Here is a 22,860-nt window from a genome sequence, read left to right on the forward strand (position 1 = left end):
AAAACACAGACTCCGATCAGACAAATTCTGAATATCAGATCGGCCCATAGTATGTATTACAATCATACGTGTAAATATACTGTATGTATAATTTACTGTAACTTTTGATACCTAAGCACATGTATTAACAGAAAAATCTCTTTTGATATTTAAGTACATTTAATATCAGATACTTTAAGACTTTACTCAAGTACCATTTGTATGTTTGACTTTCACTTTTACCAAAGTAATATTTTTAAACTAGTATGACTTTTGGATACTTTTCAAAATACTGTGTAAAACAAATCTTGTTAGCCTCACTTCATGAAGTATCACATTAACAAACTGTATGTCAGCTCACATGCCACCGCTGTCCTCTGTCCTTTCAGGCTGCTGTCTGAACTGTTTCCTGAGGCCACTGAGCTGTACGAGAGAGTGGCAGCAAATCGGGAGCAGTGGACCAAAGTGTCCCACAAGTTCACCATCCGTGGGTTGCCTAGCAACAATAGTCTAGACTTCCTGGACCAGGAATACGAGCTGCTGCAGTCCCAGGGTGCTTTTGGGAGCGATGACCACTGCCTCAACGGTTGCCTTGAAGATGCAGAGGGAGGGAGGGGTCAGTGACACCAGCGGGCGGCTGATTGTTTCTCAAAGTTTTCTGTGGTCCAATAAGAGGCTGAGGATACCTTTTTAGCGACCTGAGAGGGAGGGATCTCTCTGCTGTCAATCACTTAGATGCTTAGCAGGCCATGCAGAATGGACAGGACAAAGTTTTTGAAACTAATCAAATCAGACAAGTGATTTGAAACGAGCGGATCCACCTGAGCCGGTTCAGTGATTAGATGCTACATGTTGCTTGTGTCTCCAGTTCAGGAAAGCAGAAGGTGGTGACTTCATCTTTTTCAGCAGCTGTACTGGAAAAATAAGTTTTTACCACGAGTCACGAGTTCATCCATACAGTGATCCTGATTTACGATTGTAAAAACACACACGCGTTGACACACATATGTACATGCACATACTGTTCAGACACACGACAGAGGAAAAAAAAAACAATTCATTGTTATGGAAAACGTCAACATGTAACAGTAAGATAAAGTGCTATACTTTCTGTAAAATGTTTCATAATAGCTTCTATTGATTTAAATGGCTCAGCTATGTTCACTACCAGCTGCCCATAGTCCCTCACCTGATGCTTATGAATGCATGCTGTATGGACACCTCATGTATTATTCCTTTTATCTTCGTCATCATCGATTTCTTCATGGCTAAGAAATTAATGCAGTACAGTTTTATACCATTGGAACAGATTTTTGTATATTCAATTCACTCATTACACCCATGAATTTGTACAGGGGAGATTTAACTAATTTACTGTACAATAACCGTCATCTGTATTCATTCACGTTCCCTCATTTTTTTTTTGTTTTGGGGGGGGGGGGGGGGGGGGGGGGTTTAAGGGAAAATTTGACAATCACTGATCGATGACAGAGTCACAGATCCCTGGCCATAACACCCCACTCCATGCATTCGTCATGAAAAACACACACCCTGTCACTGCACCTACACCACAAACAAAAGCCACTCTTGATCTTGTTTTATTTCTCCTACTCCCTTGCACATTTCTCACTTGCTTTCACATTATAGTTCACTGATTTCCACATGAAACACTCCAGATAGAGATCAACTGAAGCCCTTTAAAAGATCCATCTCATCTGTTAGTGTAAATGTGCCAGAGTAGAGCGTGTTATACAGAGTGTGTCATTGAGTGTGTCATATGGATCTGCCTTATTGCGCATCTTTGCTGCCTTTCTTAGAGCTTTTAATATATGAAAAATTGAAATAAAGAGTCTGTTTAGTATGTATGTTGTATATTTGTTATAGACATAGTATGAGTATCAGCGTGTTGACTGAATGATGCTCAGAAGATGTATATTTGTGAAATACCTGTGTGGAGACCTCAGATCTCATGTCATTTCACTTATTTCTATTTTAAGTTATGTATACAACCACCAGTGGATAATAGGCAGACAAAACAGCATTTGTACGTTCTCAAATAATGTTTTAAAGAAGGAACTAGAGATGTAGCCGTCATAGAAAAGACTCAACAGTTCACTATTGCTGCATCCCAAAGGAAACATTTAGAAGATTAGAGTCACGTTTGTCAGATTGTGCCTCATGTGAAAAGAAAAACAATTTTGGGGGGCCATGGGGTTTTTGTGTTACAATACATATTAAGTTTTATCTTCAATGTTCAACGTTGGAAATGCTGCGGAGGAAACCACAGAACAGTTACACGATGAGAAGCTTCTGTAATGGACAACACTGTACTGTACGTAGGCTGTGTGTGGAGGAGTGAAAGTTAATGGATGGATGGATGGACGGGTGGGTGTGTAGATGAGAGAGAAAAGGAGAGAGAGAATAAGAGAGAAAGGAGCGGAGTTAGTTGGTTTGAGATCAAGAGAGAAATACTTAATCTGCTAAAAAATTTGATTTTCATTTATAAAGCCCTGATAAAGCTTGTGAAGATAGATGAAAGCAAAAATATTGCTTAAAATATATGATTTTTTTCAGAGGGTCTCATGAGGGCGCTTTAGGGAGGAGGGTTAATTGGTTAGCAGAGTGGTTTGATGTATGTGGTATACCTACTTTGGGATATGCATTAGCGTGATTGGGTGAAATCGTTTGATCTGCCTTGGTCTGCTCCACGGACTGAATATTTTTTTACTCTAAATTTCTTAAAAGGGCATACAGAAGTGTTTGTAGAAGAGCCTCTCTCTCTTTCTCAAGCTCTGTCTCTCACACGTGGGTTTCTGTTATTATTATAAAACCACTGTTTCATACGTACCTGCCTTTTTCATGTGCAATATGAAGTGTCTGCCTCTGTGACGTTGCATAGATTCCTATGTAAATACCTATGCCTCTTGTTAAATTATTACTTTTGTTCTGAGTTCCCAAAGGCATTTAAGTGTTGGATCATGGTGTTTCCATTTAAAAAAACAAAACAAACAAAAAACAAATACCTGTGAAAGTTATATCCCGAAAATGCTTTTGAGAGTCCAGACCTAGGACAGTTTTCTATACTGAGTGTGTATCTGTCCCTTTATGTTTGCTTTAGAGAGTCAGGGCTAAATGTGCCAAGCAAATTGTCTACTTCCTGGCAAACAGGCAAACTTATAATTAGTTTTTGTTATCCCTAATGTCGGAGTCAAGCGGAAGTCTGAAATTACAGGAAGTATGAACCCAATCTATCTCCCGTCATCACAGAACAGCAGGATTCAAACCTGTATGTAATTTCATTGTAATGATCACTTGTGACATGATTGTTAAAAGTGGCAAGAATATAATTGCTGTAAATATGAAAAATTAAAATGTTACTTGATTGTCTGTCATTACTACGATGGGAAGTATTTCAATTCTGTAATGTATTTAAAGTGATTGCATCCTGTTCTTTTTTTTCAATGCCATTTTTGAACAACCCCAAACTTTAACACTTCTAGACAAATGGGATGAAAGAACAGTGCATGTGTATTTAGTATACACATATGATATTCTACCACACATGAGGATCCAAACTAATCTGAAATGTACACATGATGCCAATACTGAGGACTCAATCCAGTCATCTGTTAATTATTTGTTTTGCTGAGTTCTGAGTGCTGGTGGTCTTGTTCTCCTTCAGATGTAATGAACAAGGACATTTTTGACAAGACAAATGGATGAAGTTTTGATTTTATTTTATTTTTTTCTTTCTTGGAATAAATCTGATGAAAGGCTTCTTGTTTACTGTCTCCAAAAGTGCAACATGCCTTATACTGCAAATTCACCGCACCATGTGTGCCCAGCTTCCTAGAAAATGATCAGGTGACATCAGGCGACACAGATTTTGTCATCACAGTGGCATCTGTTGATCCTGTTGACCCATCCCACATGCTGATACTGTATAAGAATGGTCAGATTAACATGCTCGGGGGCCCTGGGGGGAAATATCTACTATAGCTCATGACTGACTCCTCCCACCGGCAATCAGCAGTCTCTCCACATTATACATGTAGTTGAAGTAATATTACCATAACTTGGTTGTAGAGTATTTGAAGCCTCTGTTAGTATGAGGCTCATGCAGAAAGAGGTTCTGAAATAGACAAACTGATGTCAAATTTAATCAAGTGAGACTTTATTTAGAGATGTGCATCATTTATGATTGTAACAAGGGTCCTATAATCAGCTCATCAACTGATATGAGGTGTAAAATGATGCTTATTGCCTGACACATCTGGATTGAATTAAATTGCTCCAGCTGAAGGTATTGCAGTTTGTAGGAGAAAGTATACATTCTGTGTGGAAGAAAAAAATGCTTATTAATTTGTAAAGGGGGACAATCTAGTATAGCCTACTACTGCATATGTGAAGAAAGAAGTGTAAAGCCTTTTGTGGCACCAGAGGGAGCTGCATGTAATCTGATAGTTTGCCTCCAGTGATGTCACTCATCGGCTAGGTTGCAACATGGGTAATCTGGGCACTAGATTTAAGGAGTCCATCCAACTGGTCCAAACATACAGACAGCACAGCACATCCCAAACCAGCCCAATCACATCTAACCATCATGTTGGTTCATAAAAAAAACTAATATTAAGACACAAACACCAAACAAAGTGTCTGATCTAAAATAACATTTAAGAAACTGTTTTACCTAACAATATGCACACGTTCCTAATATTTCTCTATATCCATTTTTACTTGAAATAGTGTATTTTTCATTGATGAAAGAAGTGTTCAGATTGTGTCATTAAGTAAAAGTGGGAACATCATAGTGTAACAAGAAGCTATTACAAGTAAAAGTCATGTCATCAAAATTTTACTTCTGGTGAATTACAGAAGTATTTGCAACAACATGTACTTTAAGCGTCCAAAGTGAAAGTACACATTATGCAGATTTACCCCTGAGAGTGTTAGGCTGCATGTGTTCATTAATTGTTATCGATGCATTAACGTGGAGGCAGTTCTTTAATGTACTGGTTAATGGTGGTGGATACATTTTAACCACTATATGCACAACAATGCATCATATATTGTGAACTGATCTTGTGTTTTGCATATAAAATCTTCATCTTTAAAGTAAAAAGCAAATTAAAATTGAAGTACAGATACTTGACTTATTTTTTTTTGTCATTTTCCTTTTTATTGTTTCCTTATAAAGCAATGACAGATCCGATGAAGATTGCAAGCATCTCATATCATATCAGAAGTTACATGAGAATATTATGGGAGAGATATTCAACCCATGGGCTTGAAAAAGCAAAAGCAGGACAAATCAGGAACAGAAAAGAATAAATAAATAAATAAAAAGAAAGACAAAAACTCAGAAGTAAATAACAGTAGAAATAATAATAATAGTAATAAAATAAAGTAAAGTAGGATAGAGTAAATAACTATTAATGGTGGTAAAAAGAGATGAACACATAAATAACATAATAAGTAAGATTAAATGAGTTAGAGAAAAAAAGAAAAATAAATAAATAATACAAGACAGTAAAGATACTTGACTTATTAAAATACGTTACTTTCAGTATTGTAAAAAGTATCCAAAAAGTCATATTTGATTAAAGACATTGTGCTAAAATATTACCTCGGCAAAGGGGAAATCTCCTATACGAATGGTACTTGACTAAAAGTCTTAAAGTATCCAGTATTAAATGTATTTATACCATGGCAATAGATGTACTAAGGAATAAAAAGTACACGTAAAAGTAAGTTATACATATATTCACATTTATGAATATATTGTATGCTACTGGTCGACCAATAATCAGCTCAGATATTCAACTTTTGCCTTTTATTTGAATCAAAGATTTTCTTATATGACTGCCAAAATAATCGACTAACTTTGGCTCTGATGCAGCATGTTATCTGCAGAGTAACCATTAAGGAAAGTTGTCAAATAAATGTAGTGCAGCAAAAAGTTTATGCCTGCAAAATGTTGTGGAGTGGAATTGGGCCTATAAAGAAGTAGAAATTGGAAAAATAGTCTGCTCAAGTACCTCAAAATTGTACTTAAGAGGGCTAAAGTACTTGAGTTAATGTGCTAAGTCACGTTACTTTCCATCACTGGTGAATTTATCACAATTTGGGATTTGCACTTTTAGTGGTTATGTAAGGAAAGTATTTGAGTTTTTCTTCCACCACTGGAAAATACCCTGCTTCCAGTGAAACAGGCAGCATTACAGTACAGGACAGACAACTATTGAATAAAAGCTCTAATAACAATACTCACTACTGAACTGTCTGTAACATATGTGTGATAAACCTAAATGATTCTGAGGTACAGGTGCAGGCAGAGCAGAGAAAATGTGCCAAGATACTAATTTCTCGCGTGACTTGGAGTGCGTGAGCTCTGCGCAATGAGAACTGCAGGTAGTCCGCCATTGCTGTATGAACAACTATCGGATTTGGCGTTTGGCTGTCAACAATAAACTTGCGGTGCCGGGACGCGGTGCTACGAGGTCGAGTGAAAGCTCGTCGGCTGCTGCATAAACCAGTAGTCACCCCCGTCCCTCCCTGGAGAATACTTTCATGTGAATACAGAGCCAACGGACGAGGCAACCATGTCCAATCTCAGCAAAGGCCCCACCAAGAAGGACACCAAAATGAGGATACGGGCCTTTCCTGTAAGTGCACACCGCAGTAGGTGCTCTGCCTGTCCGACAGGCGGGGACTCGATCGCCGTGGTCTGGGCTGCTGGCTACATGCTAGCATGCTAACCAGCTGAGCAGCAGATATGACTTGCCTATCCGTAAACAAAGTGCAGGCGTCAAATGTTGAGTCTTGGTTTGTTGGTTAGGCGGCTGCTTTGTTTTATCATCACCCCAGTATGAACTTTAATGAATGACTTTTTATTGTCTTTAATGTGAAACTGTCTCACAACTCCCCAAACGTTAGCTAGCAGGTTGGATCTGTCGCCACAGCCGACGCTAACATTAGCCCTGGCTCTTGACACTTGTTGTTTTGACTGTTTTTTGGGGTTTCTTTATCAAATGCATGACGTGCTTGTGTACGAGCTTTTAATCTGACTGGCTTTTGCGCCCCGGAAGGCGAGCTACATTTCCAGCTGTGTGCAAGAACATGGAGCAGCGTAAATACAGCTGTGGATGGATGCTAACAAAAAACAAACCAGCTAACCTATCGTTAGTTCTGGTCTGCATTGTGGGTTGCATCAAAACTGGATCCGAGGCTTGTTTTTGTCGTTGTTTTTGTTTGAATGTTGGTTTAGGAGTCCTCTCCTCCTCCACCTGGCACTCCCTTTGTCTGCAAGTCATCGAAAGACCTCATTTATGATCTGACCTCATTCTGCTTTAAATGAAATTTCTGCCTGTGTGTGACTGGTTGAGTGAGACTGTTCATCATCCAGATACTTGGTTGGTAACTCCTCTGTGAGTAATGGAGTAATGTCATGTTGTGTGCTAGTGGCCACATAGCTATCTTGTGTTGAGAGGACCTTGTCCTTATGTGTGCCTGTTGAATGTGGCCCAGTCCTGACAGAGACTTGCTGTGAGGGCAGCATCTTGACATGCATGTGTTTGGGCTTGTCGGCCAAGGAGGAGCACACACTGTTCCTCCACACCAGTGGGGGCAAATATTGAGGTTGAAGTTGAAAGCTGAGTAGAATTACTTCAATTTAAAGCTTTTGAGAACTGTAATATGATGATGCACTTCAGCTAGGTGCTGTGCAGAATTATATGTTTTTCAATCACTATTTATTGTTGCTGGAAACTTAAAAATGTTGTTCCTGCTTTTTGTGGGGCAAGATCTTGACAAATCTACCACATTCCCCACACTACCAGCTTCTAAATGACATTTGAACACTTAAAAAGTAACAGTCACAATAGTTTTTTAGTTTGTAAATAGGGACAGTGTTTTGTACGATTGAATTTGTTGAACCCTCATGTAGGGTTGCACCGTTATACCGGTTTCACAGTATCTATGAATGGAGCACTGTCGTATGAAACCTGAGGGTATGTACTGAATTCTACCAATTAGTGTCATTGAAAAGTCTGTATATTTCAAGTTTATATTACGTTTAATCTCTGTGAGGGCATAAGATTCTGTCATTTATAAAAGCGCATTTGTTCAACCAAAAATCCTCACGTTTTTGTTTAATTAATGGTCATTGTAACTGATAATGTTAATAATAGTAATTGTGTAATACTCTTTACCATGATATCTTTAAACCATGATATTGTCTGGTATTGGTGTTGGTCATCGCACCTTTGCAACTTTAGCCACATGCCACATTTAAAAATGTATGTTAACAGATAGAGTCATACCGAACCTAAGTGGACCAATCTCACAAACATGCACATGCATAATTATTTCTTAAATATTTAACATCTTCCTCATATTGCTGACGATCTTGGTTTGAGCCACAGAGGGGCTTGCTTCGATAAAGATTTCTCTGACTGGAGGTTTGTTAATGATCTCAGCCATCTCTTCAGTGGGACATGGTAAGAACTGACCATCTGACAATTACCCTTATGGGATAGAGTGTCTTACCACAGCTATCCCACTAATTTATTGGATTAATTGGGTTTTAAGTAAGCTGTCAAAGGTAACTGAGAGACAGAGAGAGTAAACGGGAAGACTTGAATCAGCCTACTCTAAATGTGCCAATCTTACCACAGAAGATACCAGATAGATTAGCCACAAGATACACAGTTGTTTGCCTAGATAGAGGTGCATTATTTCAGAAATGCATATTGATTTGTGACGTTGATGCTCCATCTCTATATTCAGGTAATGTCTCCTGTTCAGGGTTTTAATATGAGCTGGCATAGTAACGGCACCCCTCTTAGCTGTTAACTTAGCTGTTGTGTCAGGACCTTTTTTAATGCTCAGCAACTTTTTCCTGATTAATTCTCCCAGGTAGACCTTTGTTTCAGGCGTAGTAAAACTCCTGCCTCATTCGCTATAATCAGCAGACACTAAACGCCGACATGGCTGAAATATCAACTTGAACTATCTATAAATTAAAGCATATGTTTGGTGGAGATTCCTAAGAGCAGTTGCAGGTGTGGATGTATTGTCTTAGAGTTTAGGATCTGGGCAAAAGGTTCTCTTTCCAGAATATGTTCTATTATAATTTCACAGATTTGCGAACAGACAGAAAAGATGTAGGAACTTGTCAGAACATTGCAAAATAAATAAAGCTTGCACTGCTCCCCATCCCCTGGCTCTCATTTCTGATGCAGAAAAAAAATCAGGGAAAAACTGCACAGAAGTGGGAGTATAATCATAGGTGATGATCGTGTTGTTCATTACTGGTTGCCTTTTGCAGATGACAATGGATGAGAAGTACGTCAACAATATCTGGGACCTTCTGAAGAATGCCATCCAGGAGATTCAGAGGAAGAACAACAGCGGCCTGAGCTTCGAGGAACTGTACAGGAACGCCTACACAATGGTCCTCCACAAACATGGAGAGAAGCTGTACACGGGCCTCCGGGAGGTCGTTACCGAACACCTTATAAACAAAGTAAGACTAACACAGATTGCAGGCATTTTCAAAACATTAGGCATGTTTTATATTTTGGCAGGTGCAGGTGGAATTACACAGATTTTGACATTCATGACGAGGTAATAGCTCCTGTGGTAAACACATTACGAAATCCTTAAACTCCCATTACGTTTTTCAGTTGCCCAAACCCTGATTTCCTTGACAGTATTCCTTTATTTTCAACAAGCAACTGTGCTGCTTTCTTCCTATCAAAGGAAATGATGACACACGGCACGATCCTCATCTTGAACTTGGTTAACGTGTCAGACACTTACATTCCAGTGATGACAGTGCTCGGAAAATGAACTATAACAGGCTTTATGCTGCTTTTCTCGTTGTTATAATGTTTTCCATCGCTTCTAACAGATAATTATCAACTTGTCTTTATCATAAGATAGTCTTGTGGTAATCTAAGACTTGAAGTAGATTTAGAAGCGCTGACATTGTATTTAATCTACAGTAGCAGTTTAAGGGCTTGTTCAGAGCTTTTGTTTGAACTTTAAAGCTGAATTTAAGCTTGACAGCATCTTCTCAGTCGTCTACTTAATGCTAAACCGAATCTGTCACAGGTTTTACATTAAGATTTGTATTACTGCTTGGCCTGTGTGCCATCCTTGCAAAACATAGGTAATACCAGAAAACTTCAGCTGTTTCTATTCATGAGCAGCCTTGCGAGGGCGAGTTTCAAAGGTAGGGAATGCAATTTCAGAGGCTGTTACTTGAACTCTTGAGTAATGGGAGATTTGTGAAAGTCTTTAAGGATCACTTAGATCTCCCTCTGACAGATTCCTCATTTCTGTGACTTGCCGGGAAGTGCCCCCAAGTTTGTGGATAGGTGTCCTTGAGTTGTAATTTTGTTCTGGGTTTTCAGCTGTTCAAGTTAAGTCATCTGTCTGTCTGGTAGCATTTCCCAAAACAGGTTTTTCCTTGTGTGTAGCAGAAGTGCATCAATATGTTTTTGATTGACACCATGATAGAGAACAGGTTTCTCTGTTTTGTTGATTTATTTGCTAAGAGAAATCCATTGTAATTAAAATGATGGACTTGCCAAGTTCTTTTAAGCCGTATGTATAAAATAATGGAAATCCATTGCTCATTCTGCAACTACAAGATTAACACATTTTCCAATATTGGCAGTTTAGAGAAGCCATTAGTGAATGTTTCTCTTAAGCTGCCACTTGTTTCTTTGTTGCATATAATTAGTAACAAAGTAAGTTTGACCATGATATCTGAAGTGAAAGCTTCTGTGCAGCTTGAGCAGTACAGTGTGCAGATACCCGTTGGGCAGTATTTCAGCAGCCTGCTGTTGAATATCAGCCAGATAGCTTTACAGCTTAATTGAATGCACATTCTTGACTTGGCAGGTTTAGTAAATTAGCAGGAGGGAATGCCAACAAGCAACAGTTCAAAGAAGAACGATCTGACACCTGAATGTGTTTTTATGATCTAATAATGATCCAGATATCACTTTCATGGAAAGACAGAAATTATATGCCGGCAGATGAAGAATCTGCAAAATTATCTCCAAAACTACAACCAGACAGGAGTATTGAAATTTGCTGTGTTAGATCTTAAATATATACTGTACGTTTTATTCCTGTGTGACAGTCACGCCACCTCTCAGGTGGGTTTAATAGACAGGTTTAGGACTAATAGGTACTGCCATTAAGAATTGTTTACTGAAGGATTGAGGGATTTAGAATTTCTTCTGAACAATGACAGTGTTTGACTCAGGGCTGCACAAGTATGGAAGTATTTTTGAAATCTGGATCTGGCCAAGTGCAATATTAAAATCTCAGAAGCTCTAACTTTTCTGATAAAATTAAAATGTGTGACAGAACTCATAATTTAGTACTGTTTGTTTGGTAAAGACCCAAATAATTGTCACATCATCGTGATTTTAAGCATTTTTTTTCAATGAGAATGAAAATTATGATGCTAAATGATCATTCCTACTATTAGTGAATCACAGCACAATTTCCTTACTATTTTAAAAATGTTTACCATGTCATGCAGCTCTAGTTTAAGTTTACACTTTAGTTCTCTGCTGAACGCTGACCAGGCAGCCAGACAGCAGGTGCATTTTGAGGCCGCTTAGCTCTGTTGGTAGAGCGCGCGTCCCATGTGCCGAGGCTCTGCAGCGGACCTGGGTTCGACTCCCGGCCCGGGTCCCTTTGCTGCGTGTCATTCCCCCTCAAAAAGAAATCATCTACACTAGGACTGAGAAAAGCTTAAAATCCTTCATCTTCTACATGACATTATGGTTCAACAAACATGGCAATATACATGTGGGCATCCTCTGGCTCAACAATATATAGAAACCAATAGAAGAAATCACACTCATACTGACTGTAGTTATTTACAGTCGACCATCACAACTACAGCTGCAACAATTAGTTGATTACTTGATTATTCAGTCAAAAGAAGATTGATCATCAACTATTTTAGTCATTGATTAATCCCAGCCATTTATCAAGCTAAAGTGTCAAACATTTGCTGCTTTTCTTTGTCATTTCTGATAGATAATGCACAGCTTTTCGGTGTTGGACTGTCGGACGGACAAAAAAATTGTTTTGCAGATGTCACTTTGGGTTCTGAGAAATTGTGATGAGCACATTTCACTTTTTTTTTAATATTAAACAATTGCAAAAACAATCATCAGATTCTTCGGATTATAAGAAATATCATTTGTTGCAGACCTAATCACAGCCTTCTGAATATAATGTTGGTATTGATGCAGCATTCATTAAACAAAAATATATATATATATGTATATTACTGTAATTTAGGTTACAGGCTGTTGTGAAATGTGATGGAGCAGCAGCATTAGAATTTGTCAGAACAGATTAACATAAGAGCAGCTTCTTATCAGCACCAAGCAACCAAAGTACCTTCATAATAACCTTAGAAGAAGCCGTGTGTGTGCACAAGGAGTCTTTTATTCAATCACATATACAGATTTATGTGTGGCTTCTATCTTGCACCCTAACATTTGATCTGGTGCGTTAGTAGGAGCAGAGGTGATAATTCATCTTGTCCAGAAGGAGAAAACAAGGGAGGTTGGTGTGCCCTTAAGAATCTTACTCTACAGAGACGTTTGGTTTACAGTGCTGAGTCACACTGCAGTGTGACTATTATCAAGCTGTTTTATTCCTGACGAGTAGAGAAAGTGTATTAAAGAAACAGAAAAGTATGATCATGATAAAATACTGCATGGATGTGTCAGCTTGATGCAGGAGCATTTTCCTCTCTTAAACAGGGACGTTTGGTTCTTACTCAGGCACTGTGTTGTCATTTATACTGCAGAACTTGGCGTTGCCTGCCCACCTCATGCATGTGTGTTTGTCTCCCACAAAGGTACGAGAAGATGTCCTCAACTCCCTAAACAATAACTTCCTCCAAACTCTAAATCAGGCCTGGAATGACCATCAAACAGCAATGGTGATGATCAGAGACATCCTCATGTATATGGTGAGTAGTTAAGTTCCCTGTGATTTAACGCATTTACACAGCTTCATAATAGCACACATCAGTGAGGAGACAACAACAGAGTTAGAGAATTAAACGCTTTGATTATTTTCTCTCATTCATGTGCGATTTGACGAAAGAAAGAATGTCAGTCCAGTAGTGCTGTTTCAGGTGCACATGTAGATTTAAAGCATAGACTGTATACAACATGGGTGTAGTCTTTGTGATGACTGACGAGCTGTACGTGAAGCTCAGTGTGTTGGTTTTAGCCGTTGCCATCTTGGCAGCGCCTGGCTCCACTCGAGAGAGATGGAGCATGGGTGGAGCTGATCCAAACCGAATGAAGCCTGGTTTGCTGACAGCTCGCTACACAGCAAGTGGCTAGCTGTCATACAAAGAACTGTTAATGAACGGAAAAAATATCTATACAAACAAAAACAAATTTTTGTACAAGGCTGTATACAAGTAATTTTTTTTTCTGCTCAAATGTTTAGCATATGGGGTCTATGGGGATTGACTGATTTTTATTGGAGTCAGCCTCAAGTGGCCATTCGAGGAACTGCAGTGTTTTGCACTTGGCTTTATTTCTGTTGGCTGCTTGATTTAAAGTATAAACAATAGTTTTTGGCTGAGCTACAACCATAAAAACAATTTTAGTAACTACTGTGATAAGTTAAATAAAACTTTTGTGATTGTATCACTAACTGTAACATTGGCATGATGACTTATGATTCAGAAGAGTGACTGATCAAATATGACTTATAAATGACTGACATGTAAAAACTGGTTCAAACAAAGTGAGGGAACCTGCCGCCCCTTCAGAGAGTGCAAACAGGTCGGTGTTACCCAAACTTTGCAGGGTTAACACCCTCCTGCTGCCCAGGTTAATGGACTGCACTGAGTATTTATGTTGTCAGTGCCAGAAATGGTGCAGAAATGCACTGCTCCTATTTGAATATATCAACACAAACTTGCATATGTATTGAAAAATGACCATGAATTCAATATCATCAAGTGTTGAATCATCATGGCTAGGTGCAAACAATTGATTTTGGCTAAATTAAAGTTGCTAAGTCAGCAAGTGTAACTCAAATTCAAATTCTTTAACCTCAGACCTCTAGGGCTTTAATGTATTAACCAACGTTGCCCAAAACATAAATTCTCCTTTCTATGTCTTTGTCCCACAGGACCGGGTTTACGTACAGCAGAACAATGTTGAGAATGTCTACAACCTGGGTCTCATCATCTTTAGAGATCAGGTGGTTCGTTATGGCTGCATCAGAGACCACCTCCGGCAGACCCTGCTGGATATGATCGCACGTGAGAGGAAAGGGGAGGTGGTGGACAGGTAGCCAAACACACACAGACATGATTGATTGTTCACAATTGCCATTTGATGTTGACATGTTAATTTTGATTGTAGATGCACATAAATTAGATTTGTTTTTATTACATAAAAAAATCACATTGTATGTAGTTAAAGTAAGGGAAATGTTTAATCATCATTTGTCACCAGACAGGATTTATGCTTTCTCCATAAATAATAAATAGCTGTCAAGTGCATCTGCTGATATGAAATCTGCCGGGAAGTTCACTGAAAGGGGCTCTGACATTTAAAACATTGATTTTTCTGAGCCTCATGTGCTGTGGTGTGTTGTTTTTATTAGATGAATGAATAATCAAAAGTTAGGCTGCCATAGTAACTGGAATAAGCCTGAAGTGTTTTTCTGTTTGGTGTTTTTTAACATTGCATATTTTACAATTTTTCTTTTGCATCAGTGATGTGCCTTCAGCATTCGGTCTGCTTCTTTTCTTTACCAGGGGGGCCATTAGAAATGCCTGCCAAATGTTAATGATCCTTGGCCTTGAAGGGAGATCTGTTTATGAAGAAGACTTTGAGGCACCGTTCTTAGAAATGTCTGCAGAATTTTTCCAGGTTTGTGACAGAACATCATTCCCCCGACTGTTCAGTGTTTATTGTTTATTTTGATTGCTGTTAGATGTTGCCTTGGCTACGTCTTCCCTCTCTGGGGTCCATACAAACACAATACAGCAGAAATACAAATAATGAAATATTGTGAAAAATGGAAAGGAGTGTGAGAGCCATTTCTGTCATTTACAGCATGTAAGTGTTTCTTGTTTACATTTAGATGGAGAGCCAAAAGTTCCTAGCAGAAAACAGTGCCAGCGTGTACATAAAGAAAGTGGAAGCCAGGATCAATGAGGAGATTGAACGGGTGATGCACTGCTTGGACAAATCTACAGAGGAGCCTATTGTCAAGGTGGTGGAACGTGAGCTCATTTCCAAACACATGAAGACGATCGTAGAGATGGAGAACTCAGGCCTCGTCCACATGCTCAAAAACGGCAAGACAGACGGTAAGAGCGCTGCAGTGTTGCTTCATGTCTTTGGCATTTGTAGTTTCAGGCCCTTGTGAGCTCTGGAAATTAAATCTACTCAAACTACAGAAATCCTCAATACGGAACTTTATGGAATTTTTTAACTGTCACTTGCAAATGATATATTGTTTTGGATCAGTAATGCAGCCACAGTGTTCCCCTTGCTCATGTCACAGACAATGGAATACAAAGATGTAACTCTAATGGTTGGATTTCGATGGAACCGGGACTGCAGGGCTGTAGCTTCAGTGATGCTGGCTGTCCTCAGAAAATATTTTCCTGTTTTCAGCAGAACTCAGCTGCTCTGTCCTTGTCTCTGTTGGTGCAACTAGATTTTTAATATGTGTGCTTGTGTGTGTTTTCATGCATCTCCATCGCAGACTTGGCGTGCATGTACAAGCTGTTCAGCAGGGTTCCCAATGGGCTGAAGACCATGTGTGAGTGCATGAGCTCATACCTGCGGGAGCAAGGCAAAGCCCTCGTGTCAGAGGAGGGGGAGGGGAAGAACCCAGTAGACTACATCCAGGTGAGACGATGGGGTAGTTGCAGTACAGTGATGTTTTTGCTCAGTCTTTTGAATCTGCAGGAATGCCGTTGCTGCTGCAAGTGTAGGAGGTGCTTTTGATGGTTCACATGCTCTTGTGAAGCACTCTATGACCTTCTAACCACATATATTCAGAGGAATGATAGAGAAAAAGACACCAGTCAGAACATCTAACCTTGTTAGATTGGTTATTTTACTGGCTCAGTACGCTTTAGCACACCATTGCGTGCCGAGCCTTCACCATAATACACTTCCATAACTTCCCTGCAGAGGATAACTGCTTTGACGCCCTGCCTTCGTGCCCACAAACCATGATGGTGTCTGCCCTCAACTACACAGTCACTGCACTCTGCTGAATAACGTGAGGTCTTTCAGAGTGAAGGCACTTTCAAGTCTTATCATATTCATTTTTCTCTACTTTTGAAGGAGCCTGACAGCCTGAAACTGGCTTTCCTCTGCTGTAGCTACTGTTAGAGCTTAACTGCTGTGTTAAGATACTGATAATGCAAACTGCTGCTGTATTACCTCCAATTCATCACCGTCTCCTTGCCTCTTTCCCCTCAGGGTTTGCTGGACCTGAAGTCACGTTTCGACCGGTTCCTCCAGGAGTCTTTCAATAATGACCGGCTCTTCAAACAGACGATCGCAGGCGACTTTGAGTACTTCCTTAATCTCAACTCTCGCTCGCCTGAGTACCTCTCACTCTTCATTGATGACAAGCTGAAGAAAGGAGTTAAAGGGGTGAGCTCTCTAATCGATTCTGTTCTTTTAGGACATACAGATTAATGTTCATACAGGATTTGATGCCACACCGAAGCATGAAAGACTTTAGGGGGTTTATCAGATCATTGACTCTGCTTATGACCATCCTGTTTAATCTGTATCATTGTGTTTTTCGTTTAGTTGACAGAGCAGGAGGTGGAGTCTATATTGGACAAGGCCATGGTATTGTTCCGCTTCATGCAGGAAAAAGATGTGTTTGAGAGGTACTACAAGCAGCATCTGGCCCGCAGGCTGCTCACCAACAAGAGCGTCTCTGATGACTCTGAGAAGAACATGATCTCCAAGCTCAAGGTGAGCAGGAGTGTGATATGATAATAATAATTAGTCAGGATGTTGGTTGAATGAAAAACCTTCAGCCCTCACATGTGAAAATGTTGTCAAGCTCAAATTATTTTATGCCATTTTTTTTTTTTTTCTTGTTCCATCATTTAGATTTTCTAATCTTCTTAAATGAGTATCTAAGCCCCTAAGGATTTAATCTTACAGAAATATATAGGTACATCACAAAGTTTACCTGCGAACCTACAATAAGCAGGCTGTTTAGATTTGCTGACCACCTTATGAGTGTTGATTTGAACATGAATAGCTTCTGATGAACTAAAAACTTGATCTCTCTCCGTGTATTCATCGCTCAGACCGAGTGCGGCTGTCAGTTCACCTCTAAACTGGAGGGCATGTTCCGGGACATGAGCATCTCCAACACCACTATGGATGAGTTTAGACAACATCTACAGACAACTGGGGTGAGGAGACGCTACACACCGCTGCTCATTCTGTCAAAATAATGAGGCCACTTTGCTATTTGTTATCAGTACACTGCTGCTTGGCAGACTGCAATGCCACGTTGCTCTGTTAGATGAAAACAATTATGCACCTAACTATCCGTATCCTGGGAATACATGCTGCTTATTTCTGGCTTTGCTGTCACCAGAGCCTCCGTCACTCTATTTGATTGTCATTCTAGTATGCTGAAGCAAATGTGATTCATGTTTAGCAGATAATAAATTAGCAGAAATTAATCCCAGTTATTATCTAAGCACATTTTTACTTGTCTACATCCAAAAAGTGCATTTTTAAAGTAATTAAACCTATTTTCTCATGTATCTAAACTATTATTTTGTTAAATTAAGAAATGTATTATTGTTTAATGTAACACTGTACTCTGTTTCAGTGAAACAGCGCATGTGACCCAGTTGTGTCCGTGGTCTGTAGTTATTTCTGTCTAATTAAGTTCTGTCTGTTTTATCTGTTTCTAACCCTCTAATTGCACCGATAAAAGTCATCAGTGTACAGGGTGTAATTACATCAGTGTAGATAGAAAGCTGATTGTGCTTCTTGCGTCTTTTATGACTCCAGGTATCACTCGGAGGGGTTGATCTCACTGTGAGAGTCCTGACCACGGGATACTGGCCAACACAATCAGCAACACCTAAGTGCAACATCCCTCCTTCACCGCGACATGCATTTGAAGTCTTTAGAAGGTGAGTCACTTGTACACTTCAAGCACAGATTTAGAACTTTATTGTTAATACATTTGATGCTTTTATAACTTTTATTTCAGTCCAAAATGTGTGATCCAAACAGAGGAGTCATACTAAGCCCCGTTGTGTGTAAATACAATTGGTAGCTGACCAGAGCAACAACCTTTTTTCCGATCTCGCCTCGTTGTTGAATAGACAAGCTTTCATTTCTTCCTTGAAACACTGTTGTCACACATGATGCGTTGCCAAGGTGTTGTCTTCGTGCCTATTGCAGAAAGTACTAACACCTAAGTTGGATTAATTGTGCTACATAGACTATTCTTAGATGTTAACCTCTAGTGACTCCTTTGTGTGTGTAGGTTTTATCTTGGTAAGCACAGCGGCAGACAACTCACACTGCAGCACCATATGGGCTCTGCAGATCTAAACGCCACCTTCTACGGTCCCATCAAAAAGGTTTGTGTCACTTTAAAATGGACTATCAGCAGCACATTTCTACCATACTGTATGCAATAATTATGCCATGTCAGCGGAAGTAAGGTGACCAGTGTTTCCATGCATCCTGCAAAGTATTACTTTAGATCCCTTATATCACTTTGAACATGTTTTTAAGCTTTTTAATAATACTTCAAACCGAACATTTTGAAAGGAGGACGGATCAGAGGTCGGCGTAGGAGGAGCCCAGGTAACTGGTTCCAACACTAGGAAGCACATCCTGCAGGTCTCCACCTTCCAGATGACCATCCTCATGCTTTTTAACAACAGAGAGAAGTCGACCTTTGAGGTACTCAACTCAGCACAACTTAGGCCCTGATACAGTGTACCAGTTCCCATAGTATCTTCCTCCTCCCAGTATTCCTGCTTTTCTCTCTGTTACATCTTGGTTATTTTTTCATCATGGCCCCGAACTTGATTTCTCCACCCTGTAGGAGATTCAGCAGGAGACTGACATCCCGGAGAGGGAGCTTGTGCGAGCACTGCAGTCTCTAGCCTGTGGGAAGCCCACTCAGAGAGTTCTCACCAAGGAGCCCAAGTCCAAGGAGATTGAGAACGGCCATGTGTTTACAGTCAATGACCAGTTTACCTCCAAACTGCACCGTGTCAAAATCCAGACAGGTGAGGACCATCATTAAGTTTATGTGGTGTTTTCTGAAGACTTACATTTTTTCAATTATTATTTTGTTTTATTTTTGATGCATTATTATAATATATGAAAGAGTTGGTGTCCTCTCTGAATAGATGGAACAGTAATTAATTACTTGTGCATAAGCCCCATGCACAGCAGTAAATGTGACAAAACCAACTTGTGTTTTGCATTTATTTTCATCTGTTATGCACCCCCTAGTGGCCGCTAAACAGGGAGAGTCGGACCCAGAGAGGAAGGAGACACGACAGAAAGTGGACGACGACAGGAAGCATGAGATCGAAGCTGCCATAGTTCGTATCATGAAGTCAAGAAAGAAGATGCAGCACAATGTCCTAGTAGCTGAGGTCAGTCAACTGACATGGTTGCATTTTGGTCCCACATGATCATAGTTCAGTCTTTTACATTTATTAAGCCTCCTAGTGATGATTGAGTCTTGATAGTATAAAACTATAAAAAACAGTTTAGTTAAACTTCATAAAAATGTTTTAGGAATTTTCATTCTTTCAACATAGTGTTGCAAAAGATGTTAAATAAGGTGAAAATGAGCTTAACGACAGGATAAAAAATGCGAAGTACTGATTTTGTTTCTTTGATTCATGTCCCACCAGGTCACACAGCAGTTGCGAGCACGATTCCTCCCTAGTCCTGTAGTCATCAAGAAGCGCATTGAAGGACTCATTGAGAGGGAATATTTGGCACGAACACCGGAGGACCGCAAAGTGTACACTTACGTAGCATAAAACAAGTGAATTCAATGAAAGCTTACTTTTGAGTTGAGAGAAACTGAGAGCCTTGTTTTTTTGTGGACTGCTATGCGTTTGAATGAACTTGGAAGTGCTTTCATCATTGATTCTGGGAAACACTGGGAAGCTTAACTTTTCTTCCATAAAATGTGTAAAAAAAAAAAAAATCATGCAAAAGATGGGGAAGTTTTCTAGCAATATTAGATTTCTTCTGCGGAGAGGAGTTAAAGGAGGGGGTTCTAGTTTTGTACAAAATCATGTTTCTTGTGGCCTTCGGAGAGAATTGGGCGAGCCTGTTTGCCAATTAACCACGTGCTGTCGAGAACAAGCGTAAACATGTTCAAAGCAAACATGCGGCTACATGGAGACCAAGAAAACATTTGAATTCACTCCCCTGTTTTAAATGTTGATGTCAATGTGTTATGTTTGTTTTTTTGTGGCACATTGATGGCTGTACAGGTTGACAAGACACTCTTGGCCTTTTTCCTCCCAGAGGATTTTAAATTTGAAGAAGAGGACAAAGTGTTAACTGTTGCAGACCTGGCTTACAGCAGTAGTGAAATACATTTTGAGTACTTGAGAAAACAGGAAGAGTGCTTAATTTATGTTGCAGATATGTCTGTTTTTTCTGGGGTTGTTTTAATTTCTGTTACGAATTAAGTGCACCTCACACAGCTGAAATATTTAATGCCATTTTCAATATTTTGGCCAGGTCTGCACTAGTGGTTAGAGAGATCAAGAGCTGTAGCTTCACAGCATGCTTTTATCTTACGGATCAATCGGGGGTAGAAGACTCACATAAAAGCTCCATAAATGGTGTTTGGTCTCTCATGACACATTTTTTCACTTCAGGCCTGCTGTATGATCGGCCAAAAAAGATTTATCTCCTCTCTTTGAATGGAAGGTTCCTCATGGTGCAGGTTTCAAAGAGGATTTTTTTTGTTTGTTTTTTTGTTTTTTCCATTCTCAACTGCATTTTGAATGGGTGGAACCAGTCTAGCACCATATTCTAATGTGTACAAATTGTAAAATAATTATTGTACTCACTGCGAAGGTGGATTGTACAGGGCCTTGTTTTCATCATATTAAATGTAGAATAAAAAAACACCAAGGGATGTTTTTTTTTTTCTTTTTTTTTTACATCTTTCATGTGAAGGGCTCGGCAAATGTCAAAAAATACTTGCCTCTCTGACCATAATTAAAGCTCAATGTAAATGGTAAGCCACAGACAAAATCCCCATGCTCACATGAGGAGCTTTGCCTCTGGAGTACATTGTTTATTACAGGATTTTGAGGTTGAAGTGTCACTCCTCTTTCCATTATTAGAGAAAAACTCTTAATGTGTTGTTTTGTTGAAATTGATTTAGAGAGGCATAGATCCAGCTGTATAGTTCGTGTTGCTGTGTATCTGTTGCTGAGAGGTGTCTAATGGTTACCTTCTGATATAAAATGAGCCGACAAAGTTATAGATACGACACAAGCACCACAAACTATGGACTACATCAACATGTTGATATTTGAATCAACACCTCTGTAAAGCAGTTCTGACAAGGACACTATAACACTAATGAAATGTGTTCAGTGTTGGATTAAAAAAAAACGAGAAGACAAGATAAATAACCATATAGATGAATAGACAAAATATGTAATTTAACCATGAAGTTGTTTTTAAATCTCAGCTCATTGTAATCAAATGTTCATTTGTCTGGCTCTTTTCAGGTCATTTTTATTGTGTAATTGCAATTTCTATTTTGAAAAGTAGATGTCCTGTCAGCTCATTGAGACCAAAGTCTCTGCCCAGCTGCTAACAAAACAAAACTAAGAAAAAAAGCAGGATTTCATCATGATAATCTGGGGTTTAAGTCATTCAAATGATTATTTTTACAATGTCATGGATAAATTGCATATCACATGTATTTAATTATGTGACATGACAGTAGGATGTGCTGCAGGGCTGCTGCTGGATGTAACTTTAAGTTGCCTGTCTTTCACGAGTTAGAGAGTTTTATGAGCTTTTACACTTCATTGGAAACCGGCGGACCTGTCAAAACTGTGTGTGCTTCCAAAAGCTGTCGAGGAGTTTAATGCTCTTACCAAGGTCTTAACAAACAATGTCTTTAATTTTCAGGCTTTAGAGCCTCCCCTCCATACCTTCCTGCACTTTTAAATCTGGCAGCCCGTCTGGACGGTCTCCTTTGTCCTCTCATATTGTTAGACGTGCCATCTGCTCCATGTTATTATTATAGGCGGCTTTAGATTTAAAGCGACTTCTGCTGCTCCCTTTCGCCCACACTTTAGTCACAGGAGCTTTCTAAACATAGTCCAGCGTGCATTTCTTCTCAACTTAGACGAGGCACCTCCACTTTTAGCTTCTTTTTTTCCTCCAAATGTTCCTAAAATTAACCAGAGCCTGTGTTTTAACATAACGGTGTATGGGTAGCTGGTGACGTCATCGTCCCAGCAAGAGTCCCATTTTTTTGTGGGGCAGCCTGTGGAAAGAAATCAACCAGGATGCTTCTGACTCTCAATTCGGACTGCTGCAAACCCCTCCGCTCAGGCTGTCCATGCAGGAGGCTCGACTAAATGTGAAAGGTTTGGCGGACTATGTTTCGAAGAGCGGTGGCGTTTAAGAGAGCCGACGATGAAAACGTGGACTCCGGAGCTGAAACTGCCGAGTGAGTCAACTGTTGTCTCCGCGTTAGCTCCGGGCTAACCGTAGCTAGCTAGCCAACTTCGCCTTTTCTTTTTTTTCAGCCGTAGCCACGATG

General features: G+C 39.6%; 3 protein-coding genes across 8 annotated transcripts in view; all 3 read left to right on the forward strand.

Moving 5' to 3' along the window:
* pde2a (phosphodiesterase 2A) overlaps window positions 1-3,756 on the forward strand; it is a 168,092-nt gene extending 164,336 nt beyond the window's left edge. For both annotated transcript variants that reach the window (XM_030393820.1, XM_030393828.1), the window contains exon 31: window positions 369-3,756. In XM_030393820.1, coding sequence (XP_030249680.1) covers window positions 369-603 — 235 coding nt within the window. In that variant the 3' untranslated portion in view covers window positions 604-3,756. The remainder of the gene's footprint in view (window positions 1-368) is intronic.
* A 2,597-nt stretch (window positions 3,757-6,353) lies between these two features.
* cul3b (cullin 3b) lies at window positions 6,354-21,203 on the forward strand. 4 transcript variants are annotated; one of them, XM_030400785.1, is made up of 16 exons: window positions 6,354-6,644; window positions 9,308-9,505; window positions 12,884-12,997; window positions 14,182-14,342; window positions 14,816-14,930; window positions 15,145-15,373; window positions 15,775-15,920; window positions 16,503-16,679; window positions 16,842-17,012; window positions 17,357-17,464; window positions 18,078-18,202; window positions 18,562-18,658; window positions 18,852-18,986; window positions 19,132-19,318; window positions 19,548-19,693; window positions 19,958-21,203. In XM_030400785.1, the coding sequence occupies exons 1-16, from the start codon at window positions 6,582-6,584 to the stop codon at window positions 20,087-20,089; spliced, it is 2,304 nt and encodes a 767-aa protein (XP_030256645.1). In that variant the 5' UTR covers window positions 6,354-6,581; the 3' UTR covers window positions 20,090-21,203. The 4 variants fall into 4 exon arrangements, with proteins under 4 accessions (XP_030256645.1, XP_030256654.1, XP_030256671.1 ...); XM_030400794.1 differs by having other exon boundaries at window positions 18,855-18,986; XM_030400811.1 differs by lacking the exon at window positions 6,354-6,644 and adding an exon at window positions 7,264-7,391.
* A 1,093-nt stretch (window positions 21,204-22,296) lies between these two features.
* Window positions 22,297-22,860, forward strand: part of fam124b (family with sequence similarity 124B) — a 10,136-nt gene continuing 9,572 nt past the window's right edge. Inside the window, exon 1 of one of the 2 annotated variants that reach the window (XM_030391744.1) lies at window positions 22,297-22,767. In XM_030391744.1, coding sequence (XP_030247604.1) covers window positions 22,697-22,767 — 71 coding nt within the window. In that variant the 5' untranslated portion in view covers window positions 22,297-22,696. The remainder of the gene's footprint in view (window positions 22,768-22,860) is intronic. The other variant, XM_030391753.1, reaches the window with a different exon arrangement.

This window comes from Sparus aurata, chromosome 2 (genome assembly GCF_900880675.1).
Source record: "Sparus aurata chromosome 2, fSpaAur1.1, whole genome shotgun sequence".
NCBI lineage: Eukaryota > Metazoa > Chordata > Actinopteri > Spariformes > Sparidae > Sparus > Sparus aurata.